This window comes from Rutidosis leptorrhynchoides, chromosome 2 (assembly GCF_046630445.1).
Source record: "Rutidosis leptorrhynchoides isolate AG116_Rl617_1_P2 chromosome 2, CSIRO_AGI_Rlap_v1, whole genome shotgun sequence".
NCBI lineage: Eukaryota > Viridiplantae > Streptophyta > Magnoliopsida > Asterales > Asteraceae > Rutidosis > Rutidosis leptorrhynchoides.
This window is the reverse complement of record NC_092334.1, coordinates 453,726,938-453,743,612: the sequence shown is the minus strand read 5'-3', so window position 1 is coordinate 453,743,612 and position 16,675 is coordinate 453,726,938. Positions and strand designations below refer to the sequence as shown.

The 16,675-nt window shown below is 35.3% G+C and overlaps 2 protein-coding genes across 2 annotated transcripts; one reads left to right on the top strand and one right to left on the bottom strand.

Moving 5' to 3' along the window:
- The first annotated feature begins 4,431 nt into the window (after positions 1–4,431).
- LOC139889291 (amine oxidase [copper-containing] zeta, peroxisomal-like) lies at positions 4,432–5,550 on the top strand. Its single transcript, XM_071872253.1, has 4 exons — positions 4,432–4,912; positions 4,987–5,062; positions 5,258–5,392; positions 5,503–5,550. The coding sequence occupies exons 1-4, from the start codon at positions 4,629–4,631 to the stop codon at positions 5,548–5,550; spliced, it is 543 nt and encodes a 180-aa protein (XP_071728354.1). The 5' UTR covers positions 4,432–4,628.
- On the bottom strand, positions 5,484–15,538 carry LOC139892500 (tryptophan aminotransferase-related protein 2-like). Its single transcript, XM_071875610.1, has 5 exons — positions 14,974–15,538; positions 7,586–7,889; positions 6,347–6,627; positions 5,930–6,231; positions 5,484–5,836 (listed from the first exon to the last, which is right to left on the bottom strand). Exons 1-5 carry the CDS (start codon positions 15,285–15,287, stop codon positions 5,655–5,657), a joined length of 1,383 nt encoding a protein of 460 aa, XP_071731711.1. The 5' UTR covers positions 15,288–15,538; the 3' UTR covers positions 5,484–5,654.
- Between the last annotated feature and the right edge of the window lie 1,137 nt (positions 15,539–16,675).

The following is a 16,675-nucleotide window of genomic DNA, read 5'->3' as shown; positions in this document are numbered from 1 at the left end:
CTTGATTTTTTATTCCGAGGGGGCGAGACTATAAATGTAAAAGAAGAAAAACTATTACGGAGTATAAAAGAAACTTAAAATAGTCGATAATCGATAGGAAAAACAATATAATCTATAAATGTGTACTGTATATCCGAAACGTATTATCATCACAATTCAATTAATAACTCAAAAGAACCATAAGACAACCTATTAAAAAACACTACACAAACATTACAATTTAGAAACTTCACTGAAGACTTCACACATTATTTAATACTTCATTACACAACTCACTATTTATTGAATTTTATATTTAGGTTATGTATTTTAATGGGTTGTTGGAGATTTATACATTATTAGTGATTAGTGATTAGTGATTAGTGATTAGTGAGGTTTTGTTATTCACCGAGTATCTTTCTAATTGGGCCACCATATGCTTTTCATGTGGCCATGAAAATTCCAGGGGGTATATTAATATACAGAAAAGAAAATTAAGGCAACTTAATGTCAAACTGCTAGTTATACCTTAAAAGTCAGAGGGGCAACCACCCCTCCCAAGGTTGCCTATCTTACGCCCCTGCTTGATGGCAATGCTCAAAAATTAGTTGAGCTTCTCTACCGTACACACACCGGCGAATCACTTGTTCCGCTTAATGAATTTCTTCTTTTGTTGATAAGAAAATCCTTTTTGAAGGACACCTGAGGCTAGGTAGTTCGTGAAATCCGCAAACCATGGAACTTCGGGATCATTTTCAATCCTCATTAAGAAATCGTTAGGAAATGTGTCTTTTATATCCGACTCATCTAGTATTTCTAATTCCGGGTTCTCAAGTCTAGAAGGATGGTTGGCGGCGAGATTCCCGGCCCCCTTTTTATCACGTATCTCAATGTTGAATTCTTGATGAAGAAGAAGAACCCAAAGAATGAGACGATGCTTTGCATCTTGCTTGGAGAAAAGGTACTTGAGAGCCGAATGATCGGTGTAGACAATCGTCTTAGAAGCACCAAGTAGGGTCAAAATTTATCAAACGCGAAAACCACCGCAAGGAGGTCTTTCTCGGTTGTGGTATAATTGATATGGGCTCCCGTTAGGGTTTTGCTCGCGTAGTAAATCGGACAAAAGTGATTATCGCGGCGTTGTCCTAAGACGGCTCCTAACGCATAGTCGCTAGCATCACATATTAGCTCAAAAGGAAGGCTCCAATCGGGAGACACGATAATTGGAGCTTGTGTTAGTTTGGACTTAAGAATGGAGAAGACGTTCTAGCAATCGGCATTAAAGTCAAATGAAACGTCCTTCTCTAGAAGTTTAGTCATTGGGCGGGCGATTTTAGAAAAATCTTTGATGTTACGCCTATAGAACCTCTCATGACCTAGGAAACTTCGAATGGCCTTGACATTCAGCGGTTCGGGTAGCTTAAAAATAACCTCAATTTTGGCTTGATCTACCTCTATGCCCGCACGAGATATCTTGTGGCCAAGAACAATGCCCTTCTTCACCATGAAGTGGCATTTTTCCAATTCAAGACTAGATTAGCTTTTTCACATCGGATTAACATACGCTCGAGATTAGAGAGACATGAGTCGAAGAAGTCTCCAAAGACGGAGAAATCGTCCATAAAGACTTCCATGCACTCCTCGATCATGTCATGGAAAATCGCCATCATGCACCTTTGGAAGGTTCCGGGTGCATTGCAAAACCCGAAAAGTGAAGGTACCAAATGGACAAGTAAAAGTGGTCTTGTCTTGGTCAAGACGATCGATGGGAATTGAAAGTATCCGGAGAATCCATATAGAAAGCAATAGAATTCCTTACCCACCAACCTTTCAAGCATTTGATCGATAAAAGGAAGCGGGAAGTGATCCTTCTTAGTGGCGTCGTTCAAACGACGATAGTCAATGCATACTCTTCATCCCGTAACCGTGCGTGTTGGAACTAATTCGTTCTTTTCATTTAGCACGACTGTTGTACCCCCCTTTTTAGGCACAACTTGGACAGGACTCACCCACGGGCTATCGGAGATGGGGTAAATCAACCCGGCGTCAAGTAACTTGACTACCTCCTTTTTGACATCTTTCATATTAGGGTTTAACCTCCTTTGCCTTTGAACAACGAGTTTATACTCATCCTCTAAGAGAATTTTGTGAGTGCAAAAGGAGGGATTGATACCCGGTATGTCGGTAGTTTTCCATGCAATTGCCCTTTGGTGAGCCCTCAAGAGAGTGATTAACCTACCCCTCTGATTACCGGAAAGAGTAGAAGAAATAATTACCGGTAATTGAGATGTACCAACTACTAAGGAGCCTAAGGATGATGAGAAAAAGAAAGATGATTCACCGGAGATCACAGTCAAACCACCGTTGAAAGTGTATAAAGCGCCGATTTCATATCCTTATCGAAAGATAAGTTAGCGCCGATTTCATATCCTAATGCAAGTCAATATCAAAAGTTTTTGGATATGATCAACCAAATCAGTGTCAATATGCCGCTTTCGGAAGTGATTAGAGGGATGCCCAACTACGGGAAATTTTTTAAAGGATCTCATCTCCTCGAAAGGTAAGTATCACGAGGTATCGGCCACGTTTCTCCATGAGGAATGTTCGTCCATTTTGCAAAAGCAAAAGATACCTCCGAAATTGGGAGACCCGGGAAGCTTTATCATCCCTTGTTTAATGGGAGATTCGGTAGTGTACGATGCACTGGCCGACCTAGGTGCAAGTGTTTACTTAATGCCCTATTCTTAATACTTTAAACTTGGCCTGGAAGAATTAAAACCGACCAGAATGGGAATCCGTTTGGCTAACCATTTCTTTGACACTCTCATAGGAATTGCCGAGGATCTTATAGTGAGAATCAATAACCCTTGTCCAAATAGCGAACCACTTGTTTTTCAGCCGATTTTGTGATCCTTGAAATGAAGGAATATACTAAGGTATCAATCATTCAAGGTCGTCCCTTCCTTAACACCGCGGATGCTATCATCCATGTCCAGAAAAATCAACTTAGCATAGGTGTAGGTGACGAAAGAGTGATGTGCCATGTAGACAAGGCCATGAAACAACCCAAGTCGACCGATGATACTTGTTTTAAAATTGATATTATAGACTTGTGAGTCAGGAATTATTGAAAGTTGATACAGCGGGTTTCGTCCCTTTAGACAGAAGTGCTGATTTTGATGTGGAGGCTGAGCTTGAGGAATTGATGAAGGTGAGTACGGATGATGATTGCGATAAGGAAGAAGATCCCGAAGAAGAACTGATCGAAGAGATTAAGAAGGAGGATAAGTTTCGCATTAGAACTTCTTTGGAAGAACCACTCGTGCTTGAACTTAAAGAACTCCCTGAACACTTGGAGTATGCTTATCTTCAAGGTACATCTCAATTACCGGTAATTATTTCTTCTACTCTTTCCGGTAATCATAGAGGTAGGTTAATCACTCTCTTGAGGGCTCACAAAAGGGCAATTGCATGAAAAACTACCGACATACCGGGTATTGAATCGATATAAACCAATCAATATATAATGCATATATGAATTTATGATTCATGAATGATATGATACGTTTATGGAGAATAACTTTGTGATAATGGAAGACATGTTTCATGGTGCATATTATTCTATGATTTATAAACGTGTAGTGACGGAATATATGAATTGGTGTATTGAATGGTGCGTGCTATTTATAATGCTGGGATAGATGTCGCTATTCAGAATCCGTTAGGACTCAACGACGGAACTCTGCTATCCAGAATCTTAAAAAGACTCTACAGAAGAAAACCAATGAGGTTTATTATCCAAATATAACCTGAGAAATATATTACAACTGAGGTCTCTTTATATAGAGGAACCTCGACACTATTGGACACTATACATAGATGCCCTGAGGCCCGCACACTACTTATACATTATTGCGCACTGAGACTTATTTAAATACACACCGAACACGTATCTTACATTATGGGATCTATGGCCTACATGGCCCACACCTTTAGACTATCGTTACATGACTATAATAATTACAATGATACGATACCTAACATTACATTATTACAATGGGATCCACTTATTTATTCTTCTTTATGTACAGTCCTCCCCACGCCAAAAAAGGCGAGCTTTGGAAACCTTTAGGACGTTGAGGACCTTTCTAACCCATGGTTGTACTGTTGTCTTAACAGTGTTCGCAACTGTGTCTTGGTGCATGACTGATTTGATTACATAGTAACTTTTTCATTTCTTCCGGTAGTAAAGCTAGTAGCCCTGTAAATGTTTCAAAAGGTTCTTCAAAGGTTTTGACTAAACTGAGACCTTTTTCGTATATCTTCTCGCTGGTGTTTGAATAAATTAGTATTGATTATATCATTATGCGAACATATGTAACTTGTGTATTTAAGGTTTTGTTTGGCTGCTAAGCTTTTCTTGACCATATTTTTGACAGTTAAAAAGACCTAAACGAGCAGCTGCAGAAGGATCTAGTAGAGGTCGAGGTCGAGGTCGTGGACCTAGGTCAAAGAAAGGAAAAGCAGTTGCACAACAAGAAGAGATTATTGAAGACGCAATGTGGGGTGATCATACAAGATTGAGTGAAGTTAGGGAAGAATGGCAAGCTTAGTTGTTTTTAAGTAAGATTGGTGAACTTCAAAGTGGTATGTTCTACGAGCGATACATTACAGTGAGAACTGCAAATAGGACGGGGCAGTTGACAGGCTACAAATTGGTACCGGGTTCGAACTGCTTGCCTTTAGCAGGTTCAGAAGCCAAGTTTTTAAGAAGAGCTGCCTTTGTAAAGCATAATCTATGGGTTAAACCTTACGCACGGGGTGAAGATTTTCCAGGTGGAGAGTTTCCTAACCAAAATCCACGTGTTGGTGAAGATCTTGCATTGTGGGTCCAGCAAAATCGATCTCTTGAAGAAACTGATATTGTCCTATGGTGAGTAAATTATTGTTGTAATCTACCCCCTATTAAACAATTAGGGAAGTTATTTATTACTTACTGTTTCTTAGTTTGGGATCACTCATGTTCCTAAATTGGAGGACTGGCCTTGTGATGCCAGTGGAGCACATTGGGTTTATGCTTCAAGTATGTTTTCTATTATATATTTATATATATACTATATATAAATATTATATAATACAAAAGATTTGAAGGAAGTTTAAAATATTATATCTCAATATAGGGTCTATTCCTCTTAAGAACAGTAATTGTTTTAGGTATCTAATGAGTTCAGATATAAATATACGATGCAACTGAAATTTGAAATGGTATGATGTGCAGCCTCACTGGTTTTATAACTGTTCACCGGCTGTGGATGTTCCACCTGGAGCTTGTGAAGCGGACGTGAAAGACAGCAATGCTAAAGATATAATTGCTCCCAAGTCAATTTCAAATGGGTTGATGCCCAAACGCAGGGTTCAGTTCTGTATATATAGTGGAAATTTTCCCACTTTTTATCTGTTAATAAATAAATGGATGGATGGTTCCTCTCTTCTTTATTTCGTTTATAACTGTCATTTTTGCAGGACGTAAAGCAAATTGGATTTACGGCACATGAACAACAAATATACTAACATCATACGTTAAGTTTCAGTTATTTAGATCGTTTAGATGTTAACATCTTTTTTACACCAACCTATGGCTAACACAAACAAAATAAAAAGACAACTAAGATTTATTAAGAGATAATTGCAGGCAACCTCCGAGTTAAGAGCTCGAATTCACTATCTCGACTCAGCATACTGATCCTTACGTATTTCGTGCTAGCTCCAAAGTGCTTCCCGCCTCTGGTCCATATGTTATGCTTCCTAAGGAAGCTTTCGCAATCAACTTCTCCCTCACATTTTAGCCAAGCAAACGCTACACAAAAAATAAAGTTCAAGATGATTTATTTGTACTCAGTTTGTTTAGTTCTTACTCGTAAAACAAGAATAATTTTCGTTTTGAAATTACCAGGAAGTTGTCCGAAAGTCCGGCCACTGAAAGAGCATGTCTCCTGTTGAAAACTGGGCAAACTGAAAAGGTGAGTCTTATTCACAGCTTCTCTAATTTTCTTCCATCTTTCTTCCATTAATTTGTAGCTGTAGTCGAAGAAATTTTCAGCTTCTTGGTGGGTCCCATGCTCACAGCTATCAGACACAGCTTGCAAAATCTTTGCTGCTCGAATCTGTGAATCTTTTGACACGCCAATGGTGTTAATCTCTATGAACGTTGTCATTTTCTTAGCAATTTCTCTATCTTTCACCAAAGCCCAACTGCAACGTATCAATAGTAATCTCCAAAATATAAGTAAAATTTGATTTTCAAGGTCGATAATATTTTTTGTTAAGGGTTAATTACATAAAATGGTAACGACGAATGATATATTACCCGATTCGGGTACCAGCATGACCAGTGCTTTTGGAGACGGTGAAGAGCATTATGTCATTATCTGCGGGTTTTAGTATCGGTGTATATTGTGGCCAGTAATAAGCAAGATCATGAATCAAAATCCCTTTATCTCCTTTAACTATATGTTCCCTTGTAAATCCATCAGGGTTGTTAGGAGATGTAACTAACTCAATGTAGGGCTGTTCTTGATTGAACTCACTTGCATCACCTGCCCATTTGTGTAGCCCTGATTTCAAGTAGTCTGTCATCAATGGGTATGACTGCAAGCAATATAGAAAAAAGTCAAGATCAACCACACCCATGATTGTAAAAGTCCCGCGACTAGTCTCCGACATGGTCAATATATTCGGTCAAAGTTGTCAAAAGTTCAATTTAGTCGGTCAAAGTCAGATTTATAAGTTCCAAGTTAGAGTTATTTGGTCAAATACAGTCAAAGTCATAGTTGGTCAACGGGTCAAAGTCAGATTTATAAGTTCCAAGTTAGAGTTATTTGGTAAAATACAGTCAAAGTCATAGTTGGTCAACGGGTCAAAGTCGATTTATAATCTCCAAGTTGGATTTATTTGGTCAAATACGGTCAAAGTCATAGTTGGTCGACATCCGACTCGTCCCCGACCAGTCTCCCACTTGGCCGATTAGTCCCTACAAGGTCGACTGGCTAGTCCTCTGGCTAGTGCATTGTACAACCTTGACCAAACTTTTTGGTCAACTAACATGCACATTAAGTACTCATTTAAGTTAGCATATACACTACCCAATGTGATTTTTACTCATTGTAGATAGCTTGTATTCTAAGTACCCATTTAAGTTAGCATATGACTCTTGATTTCTTAAGTCATATTGTCTTCCCAATGTGATTTTTACTCATTATAGATAGCTTGTATTCTAAGTACTCATTTAAGTTGGCATATTAATCTCTTGATTTTTCAAGTCATATTGTGTTTCCAATGTGAGTATTTTCCAAGCTAAGTTTAGGTTCAAAGAATCACTAAATGCTTCGTGTGACTCACACGCGAGTGACCTAACCACATGTCTTACTGGACAGCAGCACATGCAAACACAACACTAGTCGAACAACCTCATCAACACTGTAATTACAAACTGAATATTTAAAATTTCGTGAAACTTTGCTTGCATGACAAGTGGTCTTAAATAGTAAGCATGCATATAGTAATTAGAGAGACTTCAATATGTTTTAACTTAAGGTTAAGGGTTTACCGAGTAGAATGGAGCAGCGGACACAACATTCATTGGCCCTGAAGCATCGGGGGGTGAAAGCGCAAAAAGTGCAGCCTGATAAAGTTGTGACGAACCTGTTCCCACCACAATGTGGCGACCCTCTGTGATTGCATTACCGACCACTTTATGTATTCTCGTGACTGCACTCACAAGCTCGGGTTCCAAAAACCAGCAAACATTTTTTACATCCGAAAAGTAACTTATGTACTTCCAACTAGAAGTCACAACCGTTGTTTCTTCGCCCTTTTGTTTCCAAAAGTTCTCATACACTGTCGGGTCGCCACTGTAATACAAATATCGCAAGAGGTATTAAAATATAATAATTAAACAATATTTGTTAAATGTATGAAGAATCCTTATAATGTTTGACATGGTAACATGTGTAAAGATCCCAAAGTACATCTAATAATAGTAAACTAAGATGGAAAACATATGCAAGCAAGAGGTATTCAATAATGTATGGAGTTAGGTATGTTAGGCAGATCTTGTCTACCACATCTATCACCAATTAGGAAGTGTGTCACATAGTCTAGCAGCCCTAGTTTGATCGAAACATCCGGTCATTCGTAAAATATACCGGGTTAATTTTCAATATCCCGCTCTAGATTATGTATCGGCCAAAAATATTGAAAAGTCTACTATTTGAAAGATAGAAAAACAACCCGACTCAGTTATCAGGGTCACCATGTGAGTCGTTCTAGCATGAAGATCAGCGGTACAATTATCTCAACCTTTGGAAATGTCACGCACCATGAGGATGCATCGGATGTACTTAAAGCTGCAATCGAGCTCAACCGTAAGATTGTAGTTTAGGAGCTTAAACTCGTGATATAGGTTAAAAAATCTATTTGAACTGGTTTAGGAAGATCCAAATTTGATTTTATAATCCAAGTTCCTTATTAAGGCTACAAAATGTTTGAGCTCATGTATATAAGCAAACTTGACAAATTCTTGACTCCCATAAAATTATTTGAGCTCATATTCGAATAAACTTAATGTTAGGAATAAGTGTGAGAGCCATAACAAGACTTAATAACTTCAAGTTATCAAACCCAAACCCGCTGACAACAAACGGATTCAAAGTGAAGAACACGAATAAACTAGCAAAAATGTAAAAAAAACACGAGAATATAACGATGTTATATGTAATCAAAGTGATTATCCTCAGCCAACCAAGGAGTATTCTTATTGATAAAATTCGTAGGTACAATTTACATCTTACAGATGGGGTATTTATAGCGTAAAACAAGTTAGAATCGCGATACGACGAGGTGTCCTAGTCAAAATTCAATTTCAGCCCGTCAAGTCAATCTCCCGATACGAGAGATTTTCTCCTGATACGAGAAGTAGTTCTGACAAACTCTCCCTAATTCTCCCTATATGGTAGCCACCTCCCTATGCGGGAATCTTTCTTCCGGCCTTCAGTTGCATCAATTTTCGCACTCTAACAAAAATAGTGGAAGGTTACTCTCTAGCCGATAGCCGAAACTTATCAAGTTAGAAGTTAGAGCTTATTTTATAAGTGTTTAATAATCATTCCACTCTACCTCTCTAAACGACTAGTACTTAGAGTTAGGGGTGTTCATTTACGGATATCCAAACATTCTGATAGTGCAAAACCCCATCCGAAATTCGAATCCGAAATTTCGGATTCGGATATCGGATTATCAGAATATCCGATATTTTTGAAGAATTTCGAATATTTTCGGATATTTTTCGAATATTTCGAATATTCGGATATTTCGGATTTTTTTCGCATACTTTTCGAATTTTTTCAAAATTTTCGGATATTCGAATATCCAAAAATTTTGTAAACTCTATCCGATATTCGAATCCGAAAAATCATATATCCGATTTTTTCGGATATCCGAATTTTCGAATATTCGATTTTTTGGATATTTTCGGATTCGGATAATTCGGATTCGGATTCGGATTTCGGACTTGGATATTTTGAACACCTTAGAGCCTAGGTATTTTTTCAAATCTAATAATTTTCAGCCAGACTTGCTTAAAATACAAAAGTAGAACTTACAATTCAACAATCTATCATAAATCTAAATAATTTTGTCGGGAACAATTATTATGAAACGGAGAGAGTATATAATATTATCTTTGTAAAAAATGATTTTTTCAAATATATCTCTAAATCTATGTTCACATAAAAGTGCTATGTTTTAGATATTAAGAGATTGTTAATAAGCACCTCCACTATTTGTTAAAAACCACCTTCCTAACCTCCATGCTTACATTTTTTTTTCCTTAAAGATATTCATTAGGGCTATTTTTAGATAAATTAAAATAAAAAAAAAAAAAAAATAAAAAGGGACGATACGATTAGAAGTGATTCAAGTGATCAAACTAAAACTAAAGGTGAAAAAGGGTACTGGTGGCACTGTGATTACTGTATTTTATTTGTCAAATCGAGACGAAGTAAAAAAATTAAAAAAGACAGCAAAGCAATAGAAATTATTATGGCCGGTGATGGTGGAGGTGGCGCTATTTTATTTTTATTCTTTTCGTTGCAAAGAAAGGAGATATATATAGAAAGACGACTTTTTTCATTAAAAATAAAAGTGTCTAAACAGTACTCCCTCCGTCCCATTACAAGTGTCCACTTACTTTTTGCACACAGTTTTAGGAAATCCCACTAACTTCATTCTCCACCAATCAAAAATTTTCTCTTTCCAGAATAACCTCTTCTCATTGGTTGAAATACAAAGTGGACACTTGAAATGGGACATCCCAAAATGGAAATGTGGACACTTGTGGTAGGACGGAGGTAGTATAATACAAACTCAACAAAAAAAAAAAGAAAAAAAAAAAAGATATGAAAGGCAAAACTAAATATCACAAACAAACGACACTAAGAACCGATCAATCCATCACCACCAAATAAATTGGTCATGCAATTTCTAAACTATTCCATGGTCGAGGTGGCGCTATAAACCCAATACTAAATTCGCACTAGAAATTATCAATGGCGAATCTAGAATGAAAACTCAATGGATCCTAATTTTTTTTTCAAAACTAATTATATTTTAAGGGTATTTTAGTAGTTGTTTAGCTTTAAATAACCATAAATTTTAAAAATATATGAGATCCTGTAGTTAAATTTATCGGTGTCCGGTACAATTTTAATGATAGATCGTCTAAATTTTTTTTAATTTAATGGGATCATGGGACCCCACGTGGTGGAGTCGCTACTGGAAATTATTCATACACCATCAAATATGCTTTAGAGAGTTGTACATTACGATCCTTTATTTCATATTTAGTACTCCCTCCGTCTCAAATCTATTGTCCCCAGACAAAAAACACGCAGTTTTAGGAAATTCCATTAACTTCATTCTCCCCCAATAATATATTTTCTCTCTCCAGAATAACCTCTTTTAATTGGTTGAAAAAGAATCTGGACAATTAATTTGTGACATCCCAAAATAAAATAATGGACAATAGATTTAGAAAAGTGGTGCACGAAAACAGTACACAAATCAAGTAGGGTGAAAATGGGCACATAAACCAAGGGTGCACGTTAGCAAAAAAAGGGTAGACCCGAGAATAGGGAAGTAAAACGGGTTGGCTCCCCTGAACCGTAACATCAACACTCGGAATTCGAAACCACGTATAGTCTTTGTCTAATATCTTCCGATTCTGACAAAACTACGTAAATCATTTGGCGTATGTGTGTTTTAACATACAGTAATACTTTGTATATTCGTGATGCACAGTTGATTTGAAAAGGATATACCAATTGGTATAATTTCCAACATACTAATAAATAATAATGCTTATTGTCATATAGTCATATAAGACTGATTTTAAGGTCATGGGGCCAAACAAGCATTTTATATGTACACAAAATAACATGTACTCCGTATATATATCGAGTCATAAATTTTTTAAATAATAAATTATTATTCATGTAGTACAAACAAAGAAAAAAAAAAGTTATATTTTGATAAATATATGTTTGCAATTTTAAAAAAGATATTTATTGTATTAAATAATTTGACAAATAAAAAATAAAACAAAATATGGAAACCGCAAAAAAGATCGAAATTTATAAAAAATTAAAGCAACCAAAAAAAGTGTGCTAAAGCATAGGAAAATTTGAGTTAATGAAGATCAAATAGTGATTTGGCACGTCTGATAAAAAATATATCAATTTGACTTCACGAATAGGGTTAAAAAAGAAAAGAAATAAAGTAGTAGAGATTAATCCTTTTTCTAAACGTTTTTTCAATACATGAGGAAAAATAACTTCTACTTCAGAAAAAAATGATTGTTCGTATTTTATCATCTCATACCCCATGTGTATAAGATCAGGTTTTATTGCTGTTCTATGTAATATACTAGTTTTATGAACCCGTTCGTTGAACGGAAGTTGTAAATAAACATTTTCGCAACTGTTAGTACATATTAGGGTATAGTTCCTTGCAGATAAAGACACTGAATTTTATGAACCCGCTCGTTAAACAAGAAGTGTTTACGGTGAACATGACTGTTACGACCAACATTTAAAGATTGTAAGGTTCAACTCGACCCGATTCAAGCATCTCATTTGTCATCACTACTTTTGATCTATAAACATAGATTGGTTGTTCATTACGATTGTAATAAAAAACCAAATTAAAGTAAAATATGATAACCTATCGGTAAGTTTTTATATGTATATTAAAAAAAAAAATTATTTAAAAAAATATGATAAGTTTATTCTAGAAGAAAAAAATGTGGTAACTTTATTTTAGAGAAAAATATGGTAAGTTTATTCTAGAGAAAATATGATGTAGAAAATAATTTGGTAAGTTTATTGTAGAAAAAAAATGGTGGTTACACGTGGCATAATTAAAGGAGGTAATTACATGTAGCATAATTAAATCTGGTAGTGACACGTAGGATTATTGATACGCGTTTTATATAATGTATATAGAATAGATAGATAGATAGATAGATATGACAACGTTTATGCCACTCCCTATCGTAACTAAACTATTCATCCTCTTAACCTTCCATATCATCGCCACATCAACACCAATATTCTATAATTAACACATAACTAAACACTCCCTATCATGCCTAAAACAATAACCCTCTTAATATACAACGTACAAGCAATAAAGCATTAAGTGCAAACAATAAAAAACCATTGGGACCCACAAATCTATAACTAAAACTCATACTTCCATTAAATCTATGGTGAAAGCGGGTAACTAGTTCGTGCCTATGGTTAGGTACGGGTAATGAGCGGGTAACTAACGGATAACTAGCTGTAGGGAGTGGTCTTAGATAAAAACCATAAAAGGATATATATAAATGCACGAACTTCATATTTATGTAAATTTTATTATTTATCATTTAAATATAAATATAACAAAGTACGGAGTAGTACTCCTATTTAATATTTATACATTGAAAAAAAAATCAAAAACATAAATGAATAACATGTTAAATTTAGTATGAAATATGTACTTTTTTTTTCGGAAAAAAAGGATAAACTAATTAATTAAACATTCATCAAAACAATGAAACTTAAAAACATTATAATGAGAGAAGCTTATAAACCCAAATGAAATATGTACATGTTCACTTAAAAATATGCACAAGTAAATAGAAATTTATATTTAGTTTTAAATGTAATATAATTTAAAGATGTTTTCATACAATTTCATGTACTCTCTTTGGGAGTTGATTTTTCCACCATCTAAATTACTTCATCCATCACAAACTGTGCAATAACAGATTGTACAATACAACTAAATAATGCATATATTTGGTGGATAAAGTAATTTCGATGATAGATATATCATTATCCTTTATTAATAGTTGAACATTACTTTTAATGTTCACAATACCCTTGTATTGTTGGTTTGGGGATTTTATCACAAAACCCTTGTAATGTTCACAATACACTTTGGAGTTCAGTTGTTAAAGCAGGTATCGAGCTGATAAAATATAATATTGACCTGCGAGCTTCTTTCGAGAAAGTTATTGGGTCAGGATCTGACACGAAGTTTTGGACGGAAAAGTGGGCTGGTGATCAGTGCTTCAAAGACAAGTTTCAAAGGATCTTCAGGTTAGAATCCAATCAAAATTGCAACATAATAGATCGTATTAATAGGAACGGGTCAGGTTGGTTGTTTAATTGGGCATGGTCTCGAAATTCGACCGGTAGGGGAATTGGAGAGCTGGAAAAGCTAATCAGCGAGCAACTTGCACAAGGTTTTTCAAACAGTGACCAAGACAAATGGGTTTGGAGATTTGATCAGGAAGGTGTATTCAAAATGAAGGTCATGGCATCCTTAATTGACAAATCCTTTCTTGGTGACAATTCTTCATATGGTGCTACAATGGTAAACAATTTTATTCCTCAAACTCTGGGCATTTTTATTTGGAGAGCTACTCGTAATAGGATACGTGTTCGGCTTGAACTTGACAAAAGGGGTATTGACCTTGACTCAGTCCGATGCCTGATATGTCACAACGCATTGGAATCTGTCGATCATATCTTATTGGAATGCAACTCTTCGCGAGACATCTGGCATCGTGTTCATAGCTGGTAGGGCAATTCTCCTAACATATCCGATAGTAACCTCAATTCAATTTTTAATCTAGGTCAAGGGAATCATAGATCGTTGGATGGTCACAAGGCTTGGCAAGCGGTAAAATGCATTTGTGGTTACTTAATTTGGAAAAATCGAAATCTTAAAGTATTTCATAAAAAATACAAATCGGGTGCGGATATCTTCAATGAAATCCAAATCAAAAGTTTCGAGTGAATTTCGAAAAGAGCTTCAAAATGGGAGGTGATTTGGCACCAATAGCTTATCAACCCAAGCTTTTACGGTGATTTAAACTTAAGGAGAAGTGGAGTCGGCTAATTATTTTCATCCATAGTATCATGTAGATAATGTCGTGTTTTGGTTCTTAGTGTGTTTTTGTCATTTCTTGTTTTTATTTTCGACACTTCTGTAGTATGGAGCTAATTGTATAGGCTCCATCTCCATGCTACTGTTGTAATAATAAAATATGTTGGCCTTTTAAAAAAAAAACATTCTATTTCGTGCTTTTTTTTTTTTAATATAATTTTAGCTTTGAAAAAAAATTCTATTTCGTGCCATTTTTTTTAAATAAAATTTTAGCTTTAAAAAAAAGTTATTGAAGACTAAACTTGTAAATACAATAAGTTAAATCTTTCTTGGCTATAATAAAGATATCAACCATAAAACATTTATATACTTTCTTCGTTTCAAGTTAATAGTTCAACAAAAAACACTTTTAGAAAAGTAATTATCATAATATACAATTTTTTGTTTACTTTATACTTTTGCCACTCACTTTATATACAGTTTTTAAATAAGCATACTTACTGGTCGAGATTAATGACAATTTCTTCCCCGCCATCTAGAGCTGCTGCATCAGACGACGTCGTTTTTGGAATGACCGTGCTAATATGCGCGGCACCTTCTGCTCTTTTGTTACTTTTTTGTTCAACTCCATGAACACAATTATTTTTCTCACTATGTAAATGAAACTTGTGATTCATATCATCCTCCCATGTACTACTCCATTTAGATTTTAGGGTTTCAACGTCACCATAGAAACTTAATCTCCAAATCAAACACATATTCACTGCGAGTGATACTACCAAAACATTTTTCAACAACAACACATAATCCGCCATTTTTTCAACACTGAGAAGAAAAATTTGCAGCAGAGATAGTAGTTGTTAAGAAGGATTAATGAGAAGTGATGGTTGAAGAAAATTGGAGTAATTGACTTAAGCAAGTGGGAGTGAGAGTGTATGAATCTCGATTATCGAGATGATTAAATTAGGGGAAAAGATTGTAGTAGATCAAGGAATGAATATAGATAGATAGATACAAACACGTAAAACATCAAATCAAATTTAATTTTGAATCAGAATGAAGAAGATGAAGAGGGGAATGGAAACATGGGATGGAAACACTATTTACTGTTTCCTTTTGCACTTGAGCTTTTCCACTTTCTTATAAAGTTCCTTTTTTCACTTTTGTTTTTAAATAATTTAATAATACGGAATAATATAATGAAAATGATACCTTCATTTTAGGTTGTGTTTGGATAAAACTAGCTGGAGCTGTAGATAGAGCTTATAGCTAGAGCTTATGAGCTAGAGCTGAAGCTGGAGCTTATTTTTAAAGCTGTTAGCTGGAGCTTATTATTTTTTATAAGTGTTTGGTAAACTAGCTGAAGTGTGTGTTTGGGTGAAACTAGCTTGTAGCTGAAGCTGGAGCTGGATGTCACAGACTTATCTCGATAAGCTCACGTGCGGCACTTAGTCTCTACTAAGTCAGCCTTACTCGGACCTTATAATGATTCAAGTAACCAAAAGAGAAAATATTATAGAACAAGTGGAATTAAAGAAAATACTTATATTGTCTGAGAATGCTTTACAAGAGAGAATGTTTGAGATTTGAGGTGTGGTGTGCCAAATGAGGTCACCCCTATTTATACTACTCATATCACAAAATGGATGGCTAGGATTAAATACAATGGATAGCTAAGATCTAAGAACTAGAAGCTTCATGTGTCTAGATATTTCCATGGACATTCTATACCATTCCATGGAAGAACTCATGGGAAAGTTCTAGTGAACTTCCATGAGGTTCTTGGGTGTGATGACCCGGAAAATTCTGACCAAATTTAAACTTAATCTTGTATGATTAACGTTTCCGACACGATAAACAAAGTCTATGAAGTTAAATCTCAAAATTTTAAACTGTTCAATTAACCTTCGATTGTTCTCAACAAAACGCGAACAATTATATATAGATACATATACTATAACTTGAAAACATAATATAACTTGAAAACATAACAAAGTGTTGAGGATATGATACTGTGCATTAAACTTATTGGTTTGATTATCTGATTGATATATTTAACTACAGAGTTAAAAGATTATGCCAAACGATTCAAGTAAAAGATATTTACTGAGTCTCTTAAGAATTATGATATTATTACTTGTCTCTGTTGAGAGGTCCACGTTGATTTGAGAAATTATTCATTTTTAACGGTATTCGGAATAAA